At 40.9% G+C, this 20763-nt stretch overlaps 1 protein-coding gene across 1 annotated transcript in view; it reads left to right on the forward strand.

Moving 5' to 3' along the window:
* The window catches only part of LOC137651187 (ubiquinone/menaquinone biosynthesis C-methyltransferase UbiE-like), a 67437-nt gene that overhangs the window by 39419 nt on the left and 7255 nt on the right, over positions 1 to 20763 (forward strand). Inside the window, exon 7 of the mRNA XM_068384338.1 lies at positions 6227 to 6352. Coding sequence (XP_068240439.1) covers positions 6227 to 6328 — 102 coding nt within the window. The 3' untranslated portion in view covers positions 6329 to 6352. The remainder of the gene's footprint in view (positions 1 to 6226; positions 6353 to 20763) is intronic.

Raw genomic sequence — 20763 nt, forward strand, 5'->3', positions numbered from 1 at the left:
AATGCTGAGTCCCCTACTGCTGCTACCTCCGCGGTCATCTAAGGCACCGGAGGAAGCAGCAGGGCCTACTGGAACTGCGTCACAATCGCTCTCCATTCATTCCTATTTCTAGCACGCTCTCTTGCCTCTCTCACATCTATCCTCCTATCACCCAGAGCTTTCTTCACACCATTCATCCACCCAAACCTTGGCCTTCCTCTTGTACTTCTCCCATCAACTCTTGCATTAATCACCTTCTTTAGCAGACAACCATTTTCCATTCTCTCAACATGGCCAAACCACCTCAACACATTCATATCCACTCTAGCCGCTAACTCATTTCTTACACCCGTTCTCTCCCTCACCACTTCGTTCCTAACCCTATCTACTCGAGATACACCAGCCATACTCCTTAGACACTTCATCTCAAACACATTCAATTTCTGTCTCTCCGTCACTTTCATTCCCCACAACTCCGATCCATACATCACAGTTGGTACAATCACTTTCTCATATAAGACTCTCTTTACATTCATGCCCAACCCTCTATTTTTTACTACTCCCTTAACTGCCCCCAACACTTTGCAACCTTCATTCACTCTCTGACGTACATCTGCTTCCACTCCACCATTTGCTGCAACAACAGACCCCAAGTACTTAAACTGATCCACCTCCTCAAGTAACTCTCCATTCAACATGACATTCAACCTTGCACCACCTTCCCTTCTCGTACATCTCATAACCTTACTCTTACCCACATTAACTCTCAACTTCCTTCTCTCACACACCCTTCCAAATTCTGTCACTAGTCGGTCAAGCTTCTCTTCTGTGTCTGCTACCAGTACAGTATCATCCGCAAACAACAACTGATTTACCTCCCCTTCATGGTCATTCTCGCCTACCAGTTTTAATCCTCGTCCAAGCACTCGAGCATTCACCTCTCTCACCACTCCATCAACATACAAGTTAAACAACCAAGGCGACATCACACATCCCTGTCTCAGCCCCACTCTCACCGGAAACCAATCACTCACTTCATTTCCTATTCTAACACATGCTTTACTACCTTTGTAGAAACTTTTCACTGCTTGCAACAACCTTCCACCAACTCCATATAACCTCATCACATTCCACATTGCTTCCCTATCAACTCTATCATATGCTTTCTCCAGATCCATAAACGCAACATACACCTCCTTACCTTTTGCTAAATATTTCTCGCATATCTGCCTAACTGTAAAAATCTGATTCATACAACCCCTACCTCTTCTAAAACCACCCTGTACTTCCAAGATTGCATTCTCTGTTTTATCCTTAATCCTATTAATCAATACTCTACCATACACTTTTCCAACTACACTCAACAAACTAATACCTCTTGAATTACAACACTCATGCACATCTCCCTTACCCTTATATAGTGGTACAATACATGCACAAACCCAATCTACTGGTACCATTGACAACACAAAACACACATTAAACAATCTCACCAACCATTCAAGTACAGTCACACCCCCTTCCTTCAACATCTCAGCTTTCACACCATCCATACCAGATGCTTTTCCTACTCTCGTTTCATCTAGTGCTCTCCTCACTTCCTCTATTGTAATCTCTCTCTCATTCTCATCTCCCATCACCAGCACCTCAACACCTGCAACAGCAATTATATCTGCCTCCCTATTATCCTCAACATTCAGCAAACTTTCAAAATATTCCGCCCACCTTTTCCTTGCCTCCTCTCCTTTTAACAACCTTCCATTTCCATCTTTCACGGTCTCTTCAATTCTTCCGCCAGCCTTCCTTACTCTCTTCACTTCTTTCCAAAACTTCCTCTTATTCTCTTCATATGACTGACCCAATCCCTGACCCCACCTCAGGTCAGCTGCCCTCTTTGCCTCACGTACCTTGCGCTTTACTTCCACATTTTTCTCTCTATATTTTTCATACTTCTCTATACTATTATTCTGCAGCCATTCTTCAAAAGCCCTCTTTTTCTCTTCCACTTTTACCTTCACTCCTTCATTCCACCATTCACTGCCCTTCCTCGTGCTGCCTCTAACAACCTTCTTGCCACATACATCACTTGCAATCCCAACAAAATTTTCTTTTACTAACTTCCACTCCTCTTCTAAATTACCAGTTTCTCTTACTCTCACCTCGTCATATGCCATTTTCAACCTTTCCTGATATTTACTTTTTACCCCCGGTTTTATTAACTCTTCAACCTTCACTACCTCCCTCTTACATCCACCTACTCTATTCCCCCACTCTTTTGCTACAACTAATTTTCCTTCCACCAAAAAATTATCAGACATACCGTTTGCCATACCCCTAAACACGTGCACGTCTTTCAATCTTCCAAACATTCTTTTAGTTATCAACACATAATCCATTAATGCCCTTTCTACTACTCTTCCATTTGCCACTCTTACCCATGTATACTTATTCTTATCTTTCTTTTTAAAGAAGCTAGCACTTATTACCATCTCTTGTTCAACACACATATCTACCAGTCTCTCACCACTCTCATTTTCACCTGGTACACCATACTTCCCAATGACACCTTCTACCTCTCCAGCGCCCACTCTAGCATTTAAGTCACCCAATACAACTACATAATTCCTTCTACCCAGTCCTTCTACACACCTAGTTAATTCATTCCAGAACTCATTCCGCTCTTCTTCACTTTTCTCACTACCTGGCCCATACGCACTGACAAACGCCCAACATTCCCTACCCAACTTAACCCTTACCCACATTAACCTAGATGATATCTCCTTCCATTCCACTACTTTACCTGTCATCCATTCACTCAGCAATAACGTCACACCCTCTCTCGCTCTTCCCCTTTCAATCCCAGACACTCTACCAGACATTTCACCAAACATCACTTCACCCTTTCCTTTCATCTTTGTCTCACACAAGGCCAATACATCCATCCTTCTACTTCTAAACATACTTCCAATCTCACATCTTTTACTCTCTATCGTACTACATCCACGCACATTCAAACACCCCAAAACTAGAGTGCGGGGAGCAGTCACTCTCCCCCCAGCTCCATCTCCTTGTCGGTGTCTCGTAGGAATTTTATACAGGAGAGGGGGTTCCCAGCCCCCTCGTCCTGTCCCTTTTAGTCGCCTCTTACGACACGCAGGGATAACGTTGGCGCTATTCTAATTTTTATATTTTTTGAGAAAATTCAGGCATTTTCCAAGAGAATGAGACCAACCTGACCTCTCTATGACAAAAATTAAGGCTGTTAGAGCAATTTTTAAAAAATATACTGCGAAATTTGCTGGGAAAAAAATAACCCCCTGGGGGTTAAGGGTTGGAAATTTCCAAATAGCCTGGGAGTAAAAGGGTTAAGACAGGCAAAAGGGAGATATTTCACCCACCTATCCCATTCCTGCCCTGAAATAGGAGGAACGTTCTTGCTTTTTACTGTCACATTTCCCCATCAGGAGGGAATAATGAAGCTCAGCCATTGACTGATTCTATCGATGTCTTCAGACGGATTGAGAGCCCAGTTTGACAGTCTCCTATGGCACTGGGTGCAGGTGATTGGTACCACACTGACCACTCATCAGCACTGTAGGCCAGATAATCTTGAAGCCACCCTCTTCCTTCAGGAGGAAGTGATGTAGCTCGCCTTATGACCATTTCCCCAGGATTTGGTCAGCCAGACAATGAGCCTGGTGTGGTAGATATTTCTGACATAACAACAGCAGGTAATGGTCCCTCCAGGTGTTGAATAACTGCACTGTACAGATAGAGTGGAATGTGTTTGTTTACTTTCCTGGTCACTTGCTTGGGACACTAGACACTAGTAGTGTCTAGTTTCAGGTAGGATCCTGAGAGAGAGAGACTCTACAGTGGGGTCAGTAGAGAATATGTCTCCCCAGCCAGATTGCAATACTTAACTTGGAGGTAGAAGTCTCTAGAAGCTCAGGCATCATCACTAAACACAAAATAAAGGTTCCGAACACAAGAACGCGTGTTGATATCACGGTGCTAAAGAAGGAATGATGGGAGGTGCGTGGGTGGTAGGGGGCAGTAGTCGAATGTAGAATGGCACCTCGTAGTAACGGGGGATGTTGAGGAAGGAGAAGACTAATTGGTAAGGGACCTCCGATAGTGGTTTCAACACGCCCCAGTTACTATACCGACACCCTATAAGGGTGAGCAAGCTGGGTATATTCCTGGCATTCCATGCAACTTTTTTCTCTGGTATATTTAGCAGTATTTATACCTTAGAAATGGTGGTATAAGGAGCATTTCACTGGGCGACACAGGTCTCTCGCTCAGAAATAGATTTTTCCTCCGTCAAAATCACTTTTTTTCAGCAGATCAGAGACTTCCTTGCCTGCCTCTGCCAAAGAAGCTTCTCAATAGATTTTGGATCCCTCCTCTTGGGGAAACACTCCATCCTGAAAGGGAGGTTCGAGCAATCCTGCCTACCCTGGGTTAGTTCTTGGGAAGGGATGTTCATCATCCTTAGGGCACAGATGCATATGCCTCCTCTAAATTCTGCCACATCTCTCACTACATTCAAACTATATATTTCTATCTGTATCACTTCCCCGATCAAGGCGCTCCTATACTCATTCTCGCTCTCTGACTCACTCAGCCTGTCTTCTTTCTGCTCCTCTCTCATTTGTTTGCTATCACTCGAGGATGAAAACAGCGAATCCTTTCTTCTACTCGGTACTCTCATCACAACCTTACTCTTTCTGGCACTGTTCTTTGAACTATCAGTCACTTTCTTGGGTACTGCTATACGAGTAGGTATTTTTCTTTCTTTTTGTGCAACTTCCTCTTCCCATATTATTTTTATCATTTCAGCTATTCTTTCTTCCATTTCCTCCTCGGCTATTTTCTAGTGACCTTTCACTCAGTCTTCTATCCCTCTCACTAGCATCCTCAGTTCTTCATTTTCTTTCTTCAAACTTTAATTTTCACATTCTTTTCTCCACAGTTCTTCTCGTAAAGCCATCAATTTGTCTTCCATATTGTTCTGTTTTCATCACACTTCCAAACCTCACTCACTATGTTCTGTGATCCAAATGACTCATAAACCTTTTGACAGTACTCCCTGAAGAATAATACCTTAGGTTGGGGGCCAAATGTATGTTGTGGACTGTTGGATTGCTATGGGCCAGAATCAGACTCATTTCTCCTAATATTTTAACTTTATTCACTATGTACACACATACATACATTCAGGGTTTTACTTGAATACTAATTTAAACCTTAAACTTATCTAGGATAGCAATGATTCTGTGCCCTCGAATACTTACTTATATTACAATGCAAACATTATATTTTACAAAATTATAAGACAATGCAACATAATATTTACATTAACCAACTAAACTAATTAATATCACCAATCCTCTTTTTTTTATAAACTTACAGGTAAATGTCTTATTATCTAGAAACAAATCTTAGCAGCTTACATCTAGATATAAATATACCATAGGAAGACACTAACACTGTGAACTGAAACAGTTGTAACATGTATCATAACGCAATACTATGTTTACTTTATATCATAATACCATAAGATTGTTTTCTCTTCTTATAGAAAGTTTTATTGCACTGGTAAATAAGGCACCTCATAGATTACCAAAAAGAATATCACAATATTGTTTCTCACTCAAATATGACTGTACAATATTGAAGGACTGAGTAATATCTGTGCAAGTACAGTACCTTATTCAGTCTTTCATCTGTGTTTTCTACTGTTTTATACAGCAGTAATCAGAAGCTTATTTCTTACAGCCCTCTTAACATTTATTCTTAAGTTATCTATATTTCACTATCAATTTCATCAACATCTACCTATTCTTATGGGGGCTTTACTTTTAGTCACTGTCATAGCCTTATTAACCCTACTATCACTGTCATTCAACCCTTCTTATTTCTTCTTACTATTTACCCTTAATCCTTGACTAGTTTTCTCTCACTGTCATCAGCTTCTCAAATACAAGACACATCAAGTCTGGTATCTCAAAAACAATAGGATGATGTACGAGAATTCATATTGACCACCATCCTCTTCAGAATTGTGGAAAACAGGCATATGGGAAGCTTATATTTTAGTTAGTAAAATTTCTAGTAAAAAGCTACCAAAATGTTTTGAGTTTATGAAACTGGAAGCAATTTAGAAATCAATTTCTTTGGCTTACTGACTGGTGGCATCATGTGAATTAAAAATGCTATGAACTATTTTCTTTTTTTCTAGGAGACATTTAAAGAGATGATTGAAGAAGTTGGGTTTAGAAGAGTTACTTATGAAAACATGACTTTTGGAGTGGTTGCCATACACAGTGGATTTAAGATTTGATTTTTCATGTGGCATTGGACAGTTGTAAGTATTGTACAATAAGAACTTTTATGTTATGTAATAGCAGAGATATATTTAATTGCTTTTGATGTTTGAGTGTTATTAAAACAAGTCTTACAATTCATTTAGTTCATTATCCTATGAGAGAAACCCTTTCTCTCATTATGAAGACATTATGATAACAGTATACAGTTCATGTAACATTAAGTCTGTCTACTATTTGCCCGCAGATACAGGTATACATAAATACTGTATAGTACCTTTAAATGAATAAATACTTGATAAACAGAAAATATCGTTCCAATAAAATAACTCTTTTGTTCCTACACAAATACAAAATCCTTCGTCCTCTAATAGGAGTACGATTTCACCAAAGCTGGAAACCTCAATTGTTAGAAATTATAACGAAGTGTTGATAGTTACTGGCTGGTGGTGGGACTGCCAGCTTGCCAAGTAGCCACTTCGATTTCAGCCACCGACATGCACTAACATACTCTTGGTGCCTTAACCCAAACTTAGCTGAATTAATTATATTTGCTTAGACTTTCCCATGTAGATGTGAAGGGTGTTAGCGATAAAGAAATCGAAAGTGGGAATACAAACCTGCCTTTGAATTAATGATTGTAGCTGTGGGACATTTAAGTGCAGGTCATTGGTTGATCTTTTTTTATGTCTATCCTGCAGGGGGGCATAATTGTTCGCAAGCTTCTCTTTGTGAGGAATGTAGGGAGTGGCTGTCCACCCAATAGTAAGCCTACAGCAGGAGAAGGAAGAAAAACATCATCGGACCTCTTCCTCCTACCCCTGTTATCCTGCCCTCGGATCCTTTCTCATTGGCCTCCTCTGATGGCGGTTCATGGAAGAGCAATGGTCTTAATCCTAATTCAAGACAATATTGTGAGGAGAAAATCTTTCCTCTAGAGAAATTGGTAAATTTCCTTCTCAGAGCAAGTCCTTTAAATCCTTTCCAGATGTTGACCATGGTAATGATGCCCTGAGGACGTTATGGCTGTCTTATGGTTTGGAAGGTACTCCTTCCAAGCATAGACTAATGTCAGCTCTTCCCAGCTCATAGAAAGGGGTGGCCTCTGTGGTTGCATTTGTGGGTGCCCCCTTTTTGTGTGAGGACCTTGTTGCTTTGGCATGACCATTCTCTGGAGCTGTCTCTCCTTCTGGACATAAAATGGATGTCCTTCCCTCTACTCAAAATTGCAAGGAACTTGCACATAAACTTTGTTCTCTGCTGGATCATTTTTACTTGAATGGAAAAGACGTAAATTGATGTTTTTTGATGATGATATGATTTTGATTCAAAGCTTTCTTGCAGCTTATGCTTCTTCTGAGGATTCCTTCCCCTGTGCACGTCTACCAGCGCCCACGGGATCTCACTTATAGCAAACATTTGTAAGACCTCAGTCTTTCTCCTGTTGCAGCGCTTGCCTTAACACGTCAGCGTGAACAGGATTGCTAGTACTCTGTCTTTTACTAACAGCTTGAAGAATAGATCCGATTATAAACTTACATGTTCTTACTGTTAGCAAAGTCAAATGTAGTCTCTCCCTGCGCTGCACGTTCCTTAACACATCAACCTGCCAAAGATTTTGAGCATACTGTGGCTTGTCAGTGGACCATGTCACCATGCTATTAAGCACGCAAGTATTCGGGTATCGACAGATGAGGAAAGGGTCCTATAGTGTAAAAGCTACAGGGAGTACGCTATCTTACAATCATAATTGCGGCCAGGAAAGGAGGATCTTACATTCACGGTCTCGCTAAATTCTTTATAGATTCCCCAGGAGAAACAAAAGGAAGTGCACTTTTCAGTACAGTTAGAGACAAGGCAATTTTGTGTGTCTTGACAGGCTGCTTTTTGAGCAGTTTCCTATCTTAGACCATTGCCGGTTTCAAAGCAAGCGCTCATAGCTCTACTTTTATGAAGGGATTTTGAATTTGAGCATATATAATCTCCTATAGAACTCTGATTCCCAGAAAATCCTCCTGAGCTCAATATAAGAGAGTACCTGTGAATCGATTGGGCTCAGGTCCAAGAACTCTCCCCATAATACGGACCGATGGAAGCTCCCGCACAGTGAGGCATAGTTGATCGGTAACGCCAGAGTGATGACGAATCACGAATCCTTGACATGGATAAGACACAACCAAAAAATATGTATGATCCTGGCGTTAAGGAGTCCCCTTTAGGACCCTATAGTTAAACCATCTTAGGCTCTATGAGACCATTGAAGGACACCGTGTCATCCCTTGTGGTACAAGATGAGCCTCTTGTCGCACGAGAATAGCTCAGTAGCCGGGTCATTTCCCAGGATAAAGGATAATACGAGGGAAGAAGAACTTTCCGAATACCACCCAGGTTTGGTTTAGGTCAGAAAAGAGGTTCAGCCAGACAGCAGTGGAGTGGGAGAAAAAATCAAGGCCCCAAAGAAAGGAAGAAATTCATCGGTTGAAAGAATGTCCAGCAGAGTGTAAAACCTTCTCTTGAGCTGCCTTAGTATGAGTTGGCCAAGGAAATAAGTGGGACCACAGAATGTCAGGTCTCAGGCTTCAGGAATTCCTTGGCGAGCCGGTCCTCAGAGATCTTGCGTCCCCCCACATCTTTTGCAGTGGTAGATTTTGGAACCAAGGAGGCCAACCCCTCTTCTCTTTATGTAACCAAAGAGGCTAACCCCCTTTCTCTGCCGGTGGTAGGTAGTAGGTTGGCGAGACCACCAGCCGCCCGTTAAGATACTACCGCTTGAGAGGTATGGGGGTCCTTTGACGAGCCAGACAGTACTACATTGGATCCTTCTCTCGGGTTACTGTTCTTTCCCTTGCCTACACATACACCGAATAGTCTGGCCTATTCTTTACAGATTCTCCTCTGTTCTCATACACTTGATAACACTGAGATTACCAAACAATTCTTCTTTACCCAAGGGGTTAACTATTGTACTGTAATTGCTCAGTGGTTACTTAACTATTGGTAAGGGTAAAAGAGACTCTAGCTATGGTAAGCAGCTCTTCTAGGAGAAGGACACTCCAAAATCAAACCATTGTTCTCTAGTCTTGGGTAGTGCCATAGCCCCTGTACCATGGTCTTCCACTGTCTTGCGTTAGAGTTCTCTTGCTTGAGGTTACACGCTGGGACACTATTCTATCTAATTTCTCTTCCTCTTGTTTAAATAGGAAATATTTATTTTAATGTTACAGTATTACTGTTCTTAAAATATATTTTTCCTTGTTTCCTTTCCTCAATGGGCTATTTTCCCTGTTGGGGCCCCTGGGCTTTTCCAACTAGGGTTATAGCTTAGCAATTAATAATGATAATAATAATGATAATGGAGGCAGCCCTTACAACCTTAATGCCCGAGATTTTGACAGAGAAAATGGCATTTTAATCTAGAATCTTTTTGACTGCAGAGTCGGCAAACTAGGAGACAGCAACCATGTCTACCCTTCAGGCAACATCCTAGCTAGAGCATTGGTTGTGTACGTTAGCTTACTTTGCCTTTACTTAGGATCTGTAGGACCCTGAATAGAAGAAACAGTTGACTGACTTAGTGTTCTTTTGGCCGAGGAAAGTCACATTTCTAGTACCACCAATCGGCTAACCAATGGACAAACTGGGTCTTTATATGGAGGGATGCTGTAGCCTTCAAGTTTATCAAACAGATAAACTACTCCTAAGGCGATGAGGACAGCTTTGAAATCTTCCCCCAAGTTCCAAAGGCGTCATCATCCTATTGAATGAATTCACAGGGCCAATTCTTTGCTTGAGAAGTTCAGAAGGTGATGGACAAGGGCACCCTGCAAGTAATCCAAGACATGTCTCCAGGATTCTTCAGCAGGGGTCTGGAGACTAGTGACTGACCTTTCCATTCTGTGAGTGCAGTAAGACAAACCATCAGGACGAACTACTTCATAATCTTGATAGATCAGAAAGACGCATTCATTTAGATCCCCATCCATTAGTCATCGAAAAAGTTTCTCTTTGTCCATCAGCAGCAAGGTCTACCAATTCAAAGGGCAGTGTTTTTGACTGACGACCACACGTCAGGTGTTCACAAGAGGTTCGTGGATGATTGGCTGACCCTTTTGAACTCAAAGAGACAAGTCCATCAATATTGGGATAGGCTTCTTACCTTTTACCATGATCCCAAATCAGAAGTCTAGCTTCACATGCGAGAAAACAATGGTATACCTAGGAATGCGCATAGATACTGTGGCAGGCAGGGTGTTCCCTTCAAGCGACCGAGTTGCAAGACTCAAGAGGATAGCTTACCCATTCCTCCATCACCAGAACCTTTCAGTTCGACGATGGCAACAACTGTTAAGTCATTCATCGTTCCTGGAAAAGCTGGTCTCTTTCTGTTGACTAAGTTCATTCTCTCTCCAGTGGTGCCTCAAGAGACACTGGAACTAAAGCACTGACTCTCATTACCATCCAGTTCCAGTGGATCAGGAGGCAAGATCAGACCTCCAGTGGTGGCTAGAGGACAAGAACCTCTGGAAAGGGGCCCGATTAAACAAACAGAACTACTTCTGTTCTCAAATGCCTCAAAGGAAGATTGAGGAGTACATTTGTTGAATCAGGTGGTGCCAGGCCATTGGTCCCTGATAGAGAACCTACTGAACATTATGGTAGGTATATTAGTACTGCAGTCATTTCAACAGTACACTACCTTGTAGGCTACTAGGTAGCATTTGATGAGTGACAACACAAATGTAGTGACATACATCAACAAACTATGAGGTACTTTTTCTCTGCACCTTTACTAGTTAACAATACCAGCTCACAAATGGGCATTGGACAATGGAATGGAGTCTTCAGACAGATTCATTCTAAGCAAACGGAATATAACCACAGTGAGGTCAGAGTAAGACTTTAGCTAAGGTAAGTAACTCTTCTTGGAGGACACTCCAAAATCAAACCATTGTATTCTTGTCTTGGGTAGTGCCAGAGTCTCTGTACCATGTTCTTCCACAGTCTTGTGGTAGATTTCTCATATTTGAGGGTACACTTGGGGACACTGTTCTATCCTATTTCTCTTTCTCTTGTTTTTCTGAATTTTTTATAGTTTATATATGAAAGATATAATTTGATGTTCTCAATGTTCTCAAAATATTTTTTTTTAATTGTTTATCACTTCTCTTGTAGCTTATTTCCTTATTTCCTTCCCTAATTGTGCTATTTATCCCTGTTGGAGCCCTTGGGCTAATAGCATTCTACTTTTTCAACTAGGGATGTAGCTTAGCTAGTAGTAGTAGTAATAATAATAATAATAAGTTTTGAACAGTCTTGCCCTCCTCGGTAAATCATACCTCCCACTTGGAATGTAACCAAAGTTATCTGGTCCTTAAAAAGTGCTTCCTATCAACCATTAAAATGCATCTAACAAGGATCCGACACTCAAGACAGAGTTCTTACTTGCTTTGGCTTTGACTTAACATGTAGGGGAACTAAACTGCTCATCTTATATGGCTACCTATTCCAAACATTGGTAGCTGGACTCTGGTACACCAGAGTTTGTAGCAAGAACTCAGAATCCTGCTATTCGTGATTCAAATTTTGACTTTTACTATTCCTTCCCTTAGGGAAGTGACCGATAATCCGGATGATTTACTTCTTTGCCCAATGAGGGCACTAAGATGTTACCTCAAATGACCCAACCTGCTAGACCAAGGTTACAGAACTTGTTTATTAGCTCAGGAAGGCAAAAAATCATCATCTCCAGAAGTACCATCTATTTCTGCCTTTGTGAATTCATTAACGGAGTGTTATCTTCAGAACACGATAAGACGGAGGGAATGGCAAACGTACAAGCTTTCGAGGTAAGGAGTGTGGAAACTACTGTAGCCTTTTGGAAGAACTGGTCAGTGGATCAAGTATTAAAAGCAGGTGCCTGGAGGTATCAGACCACCTTCAAGGCCCACTACTTACAGGAATGTACCCACAAGTCACTGGACACCTTACCTTATGACCTGTGGTAGCTGCTCAACAAATAGTGTAACAAACCGAGCTCCCTCATCTAAGATAGCGATTGTACCGTCTGTCTAGTATGAGCATGTCTGGCCTGTTCTTCCTCTTTTCCTTCCGCTTCATTGGGGTGCAGGAGTTGCACTGTTATATTTATGGAACGAATGCTATTGCAAGTAAGTTTCACTAATGAGTACAGTACCTTTTCTATTGTGAATGAAATAGAAGTGTTCATTTTCCCATCCTTCTAACAAGAGAAAGGATGGATAGTAATGTAAACCCAACAATATACTATCGCTTTACATTACAGATGTGGTATCCTAGAAGGCTACAAGTTCTTCAATGACTGCCTGTCATTAGACAACACCTATCTTATAACCTATAAATAGTGCCATAGAATTTGGATTGAAGTCATCACTCAGCTCCCAAGTGGTCTGAGTTTTTAGACATCTCTGGTTGACGAAGCCCTCATAGCATCACTCGCTGAATCTGACTTGATGTTAGTAAGCTACTCTTCTAAGTGTCTTGGAATCTAGAGAAACATCTCCCCCATCCTCCCTAGATGAGGTGGAAGATGGTGGAATATATACCAACCAGTTGATCATCATACGCCAGGTATATCGCTCCAGACTGCTATCCCCTTCAGGTAAAGGGATCGCTCCTTTTACCATGTATAAATCTTCTTGGAGAGGCCAGGCTCTTTCATCATATTTATCCTTATGATAAAAAAAATAGGAGATTGCTGTAGTCATCACCTCTGCTCCTGTACTGAACCAGGCAGATTAACACTTCTTAGGAAGAAAAAGAACCAACCAGTTTCGGTTTTAGGGATAGTTGCGACCCACCAATCAGTGTATCTCCTTATTTTAAAGGACGAAAAAGTTTGTATACGCATAGAAACAAATAACAGATTTTAAGAGTAATTTGTATTCATCTTAGTAACCAACATGACTCCTTTAAAGTTAAACTGCCCACCTCAACCACACCTCTCACTCCTGAACTGAAGATCAAAAGTAGAGCTTACAACAATTGGGGGGTGGGCCAGGGTTACTCCCCCATGCTCAACTGTCGTATATCTCTCTAATAAATTCAACGGCTAATGCTGCTCCATGGAAGACATGTTCTCTATTTCAAAGGACTCTGGTTTGTATAGCCAAGAAAAATAAGAATTACTTATTTTTTTTATTAATATCCAGACACTATTCCTTCTGGCTTCTTGGGACTATTTGCTTGCAGATGCAATTTTTGTCAGTGTGAGAACTCTCCAGCCTTAGCCCTATTTGTAGCCTTTTCATGTACTGGTCTCCATATTTGGAACTGAAGGTGGGTCTGAAGGTGTCCTACTACCTTTGTGCTCCTTTACCTTACAGACATTTTTAACTGACCCTTGGACCCCTTTACCTTGGGTCCTGAGGCATAAACTTGGTAGTTGTGTAGCACTTTGAGCTTCCTAATGGGACTCTGTATGTATCCTGTTTAAGGTAATGCATTTGGCATTATTCGCAAGTAGAGCTAGGACTGGCCTTTATACCTCTTTCTTGTTCCTCTCTCAAGGGATTGCAGTAGCTGCAACCGTTACAGGCTGTTCAGACGTCTAATGCTGACGAGTTACACGACGGAGTACCTTTCTTGTAGACTACACCTGCCAAGAAAGAACTTCTTTCTCTTCATTGCAAGGGGGAGGATGAGTTAGTGTCTTAATAAATATTTCTCTCGATTTGCCTGGTTTGACACTGCCAAAAGCAGCTTCCAATTAAGGAGATGGGTTTTCTTATGAACTGAGGCCCTGACAGCTTCTACATCCCTATGATTACCTGTCACGATGCTGTGGAGTCATCTTCCTCACTCCCGTACAGACCAGGAAGAATAACACGACTTGAGAAGAAAAGAACCTCCCATCTAGGTTATAGGGGGGACTACCTTTCACCATTGAGTGGGTTTCTACAGTATATTTTAAAGGACGAATGGTTAATATACGTGGAGGAACAAATAAAAAAAGTTTCAAGTAATTTATATTTTTCCTTTTGATATAAAATTCCCCACCACAGTCCTGAGCTATGGACAAGTTGCTATTCTGTGACAGGTGGGTGGGTGTTTCCCTTTGTGCCACCTTTCTTCAACCAACTACTGTACCTTATTAACCCTCTGACCTCTTAGGTTCTGATGATGCACTTTGATGTCATCTGTTCATGTAACCATGTGCTATATAGAAAATTCATTTAGCTTTGTAATGCAATTTTCAGTTTCTTTATCCCTTTGTTAGGCACACTATGAAACATGTTGGTAGGTTGATACATGACGTTATTGCTCCGTGGCCAAAAGTCATGAGCCTGACAGCAATTTTGTCATGACCTGTCTCACCAGAGGATTAACAAATCAATGGCTGTTCCAATGCTGCTGAAGACATTTCTATTTTAAAGGATTTGGTTTGTATTGCAGGGAAAAATATAAACTACTTATATAATGTCTTGAAACTATGTGACTTGAGTAAATATTGAAATAATAAATTTTATCATAAAAACTGTTAATAGTGTCTCTCCTCTTGTAAAAGCCACGCATCAGCGTATTCATATAACTGAAGCAGAGATTGCCTGCAGTGGTACCACCCAATACCTTACCCGTAGTTGATCTGCTGTTGCTAGCTGGGTTTTGGTTCTTGATCATGGTAACTATTTTTTTTGCTGTCTTTCTGTGCTTTTTGGGCCTTTTGTTCTTGATATCTGGCTTTAAAAGTATACTAGAATAATTTACTATGGCCTTGTGCATCCATGGGTACTTTGTGTTGGTACCATTTTACAGGAAGAGTACCATCTACCATCATCTTTGGTGTATCTGAGCATTGTACACTATCATACATTTAAATAGCTATTAGCACAGTTGAATATGTTAGATTAGTGCAAGACCTGTGCTAGCAGGCCTTTGACATCCAACAAAATGCTCATTGCCTTGGTGTTGACCTGACCTCAGTACCAGTACATCAGCAGCCATTAAGGTACTGTACTTGGTATGTGGGCTAAGTTCCATTAACATTACTGGTCACTTTCTGATTTCAGATTACTAATTACTGTAATCTTGAAGCATACGTAGTTGCTGTTTGTCCTTCTTATAGCAGAGCTTGCCTTTAATCAGAAGAGCTTTCCATAGGAATATGATTTTGACCTTTATCAACATTCTTTTTTTCAAACGAGCAGGTATGATGTTAAGTGGTTTGAGCAGTTTCTATTTTCCTTTGAGGGTCTTGCATTCTTTTCCTATAGGAGGAGATTCTAGAATCATAATTGCTTCTTTCCCTTCAAGATGTAGTGATTCATTTGGGTTTAGTAGACAAGACTTTGCAGACATTGACCTTGGAGAAACCATAAGTCAACCTTTGAACACCAAGGGTATCTTACCCATTAAATGGTTTAGTAGCTTTTTAAGGTTACTGGAGTGGGAACCCACGCGATTCATTGGGATATTCCATTTCCTCCAACTGTTCTGCTTAGGTTTATTTGAGGAATTCCTCCTAACTAAGAAATGGGTGGCCTTATCTTGTAGAAGGGCAAGACTCTTTAGGATGCCCCTATAGAGGGTAGTGCCTTCAATGCATCTTGCTCAGTGCCCCCTTAAGCATTACTTGAGGATCTTTGCAGCATTCCTTCATTCCCTTGCTACACTTGCATTATATCCTTCTACCTTACCTCTGTAACCCATGTCCTGTCCTACATTCTGGTTGAGAAGATTGACAGTACTTATCGTCTCCCTATGTATCCTTCAGAGGTAGACAAATCCTGAACTTAACCTTACCAGGATGATAGCTTCCATGGTAATCTGAATTCTTCATTCAGGATTTCTGGGATATGGCTGGCATGTCTTCATCAGGAATTTAGTTTGCTCTTGTTAAGGAGGGGATGAAGGTTCCACGCAACTTTTGGATGTTGATTCAAAATCATAGGGAAGGAATTTTAAGGAAAGCCTCTCCTCATGACATTTTCTATGGACTGTTAATGAGGACTTTTCCTTCATAAGTAAGTCATGATGTGTTCTGGGGACTTGCTTACTGGAGAATGCTGTAAACTTGGAGTGAACTCTTACCATTATCATTAGCCATACTGGTCTTTGCAGGGGCTTTAGTCTAAAGCGGGGTTTACACCGGCGAGCAGCTCGTCGAGCCTGGCTCGACAACCCTGTGTTTGAATTGATGTTCGAGCGTGTAAACGGGCTATTTGGTTGTCGAGCGCGCTCGCCGAACGGCTCAATGAAAGTCAGGCTCATCTTGACTTTTGTGGGCGGAGCTACATTGTTTGACGAACGGTGTGAACGTGTGAACGGGTGTCGAGCATCGAACCTCAGTTGTTATTCAAACCTGCTAGAGGAAACATCATTAAAGAAATGAATTATGGCTGCCATTAATGAAAGCAAGAATGAGAAGGAAGTCGTACTTGATTTCATACATGCATATCGGGCTCATCCAGCTCAAGGGAAAGTTAAATCAAAAGACTATTCCAATAAAGTAGCCACAAACAAAGGAATAGCGGCTCTGCATGAAATATTGAAAGAACTTGAGCCTGACAGCACACGAGACGCCGTGACGAAGAAAATAAATTCTTCCTGATGCTAAATAGCGTAAAGGGACACTTAGTCTTTCATGTGGAGTTATGGCCTTCCTCATAGTTGTATCTTCATAAGTAATCAAAGGACTGAAACGATTCAGTAGATCAATATACGTGTCTTCATCCATACGCAAATAATTGCGCCAGTCATCTGGCTCTAATTTTTGACATTGTTACTGTTTTTAGAATGATTTATTGATAATTTATTCTCATCATTTATTTATTTCCTTTCCTCACTGGGCTATTTTCCCTATTGGAGCCCTTGGCCTTATAGCATCTTGCTTTTCCAAGTAGGGTTGTAGCTTGGCTAGTAATAATAATCATAATAATAATAATAATAATAATAATAATAATAATAACAAGCACGTTGGTGTTTGAAAATTTCTCTATTTTTAGTAGCCAGTCCTACGTCCACTTTGATCTTTTTTTCCTTCTTAGTGCCACTGCTAAAGCAATGGCCATCAAATCGTCCTGGTCGAGAGACATGTTGACGTTGTTTTAGCACGAGGCACACTGAGGTTCGATGTACTGTCTGAAAGCTCTTCGAGCCGTTCTACAAGTAGGTTCGACAACCGGGCTCAGCCGTGTAAACCCGCCTTGACTCTCGTGCCTTCTCCGACATGGTCCCCAAGGAAGTAATCTAAGTTGCAGTATACTTTGTTGCTTCCATTGCTTAATTTCTCCAGGTCATTGGATCATTTGGGGCTGGTGTTACACAGTGGTTTAAGCTTCAGTGTGAGAAATATTAGTTTCCTTTTGAATTTTCCTTATACATGTATGCAGTAGTCCTGTTACCATTGTTAAAGGGCAGTGGTGGATCATTTTCCTTATGAGGAATTGGTTTTTCTCTTTCGGATCAGTAGCAAAGCAGTATACGATAGTTCTATGGTAAACTCCATTATGGATATACTGTAGACCCTTCAATGCTTGTGCTCTCTGCAAAAATATTTGTATTCTGGTCTGCATATGAGGGATGGTTATCGTTACTTGTTCAGGATGTATTGTTGGGCTTGTTTTTCACATCCTCACTTGAGAATCAGTAGTACTGGGTTTGCTTTGGTTGAAGTCAGATGTTACAGTGAAGCAACATATGATAGTTCTCTGGTCAACCTGAAGCAAAGAATATAAAGTGCCTCTTGTGTACTGTGTGAGAAGTTCTTGAGACAAATCCTGAGTAGATGGTACAGCAAAACTAGTGGGCTTGTTGATGAGTGTACATGAGATTTTGCCTTCCAGGTTGTATGCAGAAAGAGAATGATAGCATTAGCAGGTGCAGCAATGGCCTCTGATTGACAACGGTCGCAGAGCTGGAATGGCCGTTGAAATTTTAGCAAAGTAGTTAACGATAGATGGTGAGCGCTGGTGAGAAGACCTGCACATCTACCTTTTAGCCGCAATGAGCGGTCATACTGTTGCGTCTTATCCTAGGCATTTTAATAATTTACATTTACTTTTTAGTTTGATTGTTGATAATGGTTTCAGTTAATAATGGAACAAAACAAGAATGCAAGTGCAAGTTGGACACTGCATTGGTTTGACTATATCAGTGATAGATCCACTCATTCTACTTTGAGATACTTCTGCAAGAGAGTTATTGGGTCCTTTGACTGGCCAGACAGTACTACATTGGATACCTCTCTCTGATTACAGCTTTTTTTTTTACTTTGCCTATGCATACATAAATAGTCTGGCCTATTCTTTCCACATTCTCCTCTGTCATACACCTGACAACACAGATTACCAAACAATTCTTCTTCACTGAAGGGGTTAACTACAATTGTTCCGTGGCTACTTTCCTTTGATAAGGGTAAAAGAGAGACTTTAAGTATGGTAACCAGCTCCTCTAGGAGGACATTCCAAAATCAAATAATTGTTTTTTAGTCTTGGGTACTGCCATAGCTTCTTTACCATGGTCTTCCACAGTTTTGGAATAGAGTTCTCTTGCTTGATGGTACATTCAGGCACACTATTGTATCTTATTTCTCTTCCTCTGTTTTTTTTTATTTATTATAGTTTATATATGAAGGATAAAAGATAAAAGGGAAAGGGGAAGTGATGTTTGGTGAAATGTCTGGTAGAGTGTCTGGGATTGAAAGGGGAAGAGCAAGAGAAGGTGTGGCTTTATTGCTGAGTGAATGGATGATAGGTAAAGTAGTGGAATGGAAGGAGATATCATCTAGGTTAATGTGGATAAGGGTTAGGTTCGGTAGGGAATGTTGGGCTTTTGTCAGTGCGTATGGGACAGGTTGTGAGAAAAGTGAAGAGCAGAATGATTTCTGGAATGAATTAATTAGGTGTGTAGAAGGAATTATGTAGTTGTCATGGGTGACTTAAATGCTAGAGTGGGCACTGGAGAGGTAGAAGGTGTCATTGGAAAGTATGGTGTACTAGGTGAAAATGAGAGTGGTGAGAGACTGGTAGATATGTGTGTTGAGAAAGAGATGGTGATAAGTTCTAGCTTTTTCAAAAAGAAAGATAAAAACAAATATACATGGGTAAGAGTGGCAAATGGAAGAGTGGTAGAAAGGGCATTAATGGATTATGTGTTGATAACTAAAAGAATGTTTGGAAGATTGAAAGACGTGCACGTGTTTAGGGGTATGTCTGATAATTTTTTGGTGGAAGGAAAATTAGTTGTAGCAAAAGAGTGGGGGAATAGAGTAGGTGGATGTAAAAGGGAGCCAGTGAGGGTTGAAGAGCTAATAAAACTGTGGGTAAAAAGTAAATAACAAGAAAGGTTGAAAATGGCATATGACGAAGTGAAAGTAAGAGAAACGGGTAATTTAGAGGGGGAGTGTAAGTTAGTAAAAGAAAATTTTGTTGGGATTGCAAGTGATGTGTGTGGCAAGAAGTTTGTTAGAGGCAGCATGAGGAAGGGCAGTGAATGGTCGAATGAAGGAGTGAAGGTAAAAGTGGAAGAGAAAAAGAGGACTTTTGAAGAATGGCTGCAGAGTAATAGTGTAGAGAAGTAGGAAAGATATAGAGAAAAATGTGGAAGTAAAACGCAAGGTAAGGGAGGCAAAGAGGGCAGCTGACCTGAGGTGAGGTCAGGGATTGGGTCATTCATATGAAGAGAATAAGAAGTGAAGAGAGTAAGGAAAGCTAGTTCAAGAACTGAAGAGAGTGAAAGATGGAAATGGAAGTTTGTTAAAAGGAGAGGAGGCAAGGAAAAGGAGGGCGGAATATTTTGAAAGTTCACTGAATGTTGAGGATAATAGGGAGGCAGATATAATTGCTGTTGCAGGTGTTGAGGTGCTGGTGATGGGAGATGAGAATGAGAGAGATATTACAAGAGAGGAAGTGAGGAGAGCACTAGATGAAACGAGAGTAGGAAAAGCATCTGGTATGGATGGTGTGAGAGCTGAGATGTTGAAGGTAGGGGGTGTGACTGTACTTGAATGGTTGGTGAGTTTGTTTAATGTGTGTTTTGTGTTGTCAATGGTACCAGTAGATTGGGTTTGTGCGTGTATTGTACCACTATATAAGGGTAAGGGAGATGTGCATGAGTGTTGTAATTCAAGGGGTATTAGTTTGTCGAGTGTGGTGGGAAAAGTGTATGGTAGAGTACTGATTAATAGGATTAAGGATAAAACAGAGAATGCAATCTTAGAAGGACAGGGTGGTTTTAGAAGAAGTATGGGTTATAAATCAGATTTTTACATTTAGGCAAATATGCGAGAAATATTTAGCAAAAGGTAAGGAGGTGTATGTTGCGTTTATGGATCTGGAGAAAGCGTATGATAGAGTTGATAGGGAAGCAATGTGGAATGTGATGAGGTTATATGGAGCAGCGAAAAGTTTCTACAAAGGTAGTAAGGCATGTGTTAGGATTGGAAATGAAGTGAGCGATTGGTTTCCGGTGAGAGTGG

This window comes from Palaemon carinicauda, chromosome 12 (genome assembly GCF_036898095.1).
Source record: "Palaemon carinicauda isolate YSFRI2023 chromosome 12, ASM3689809v2, whole genome shotgun sequence".
In the NCBI taxonomy this organism is placed as follows: Eukaryota; Metazoa; Arthropoda; class Malacostraca; order Decapoda; family Palaemonidae; genus Palaemon; species Palaemon carinicauda.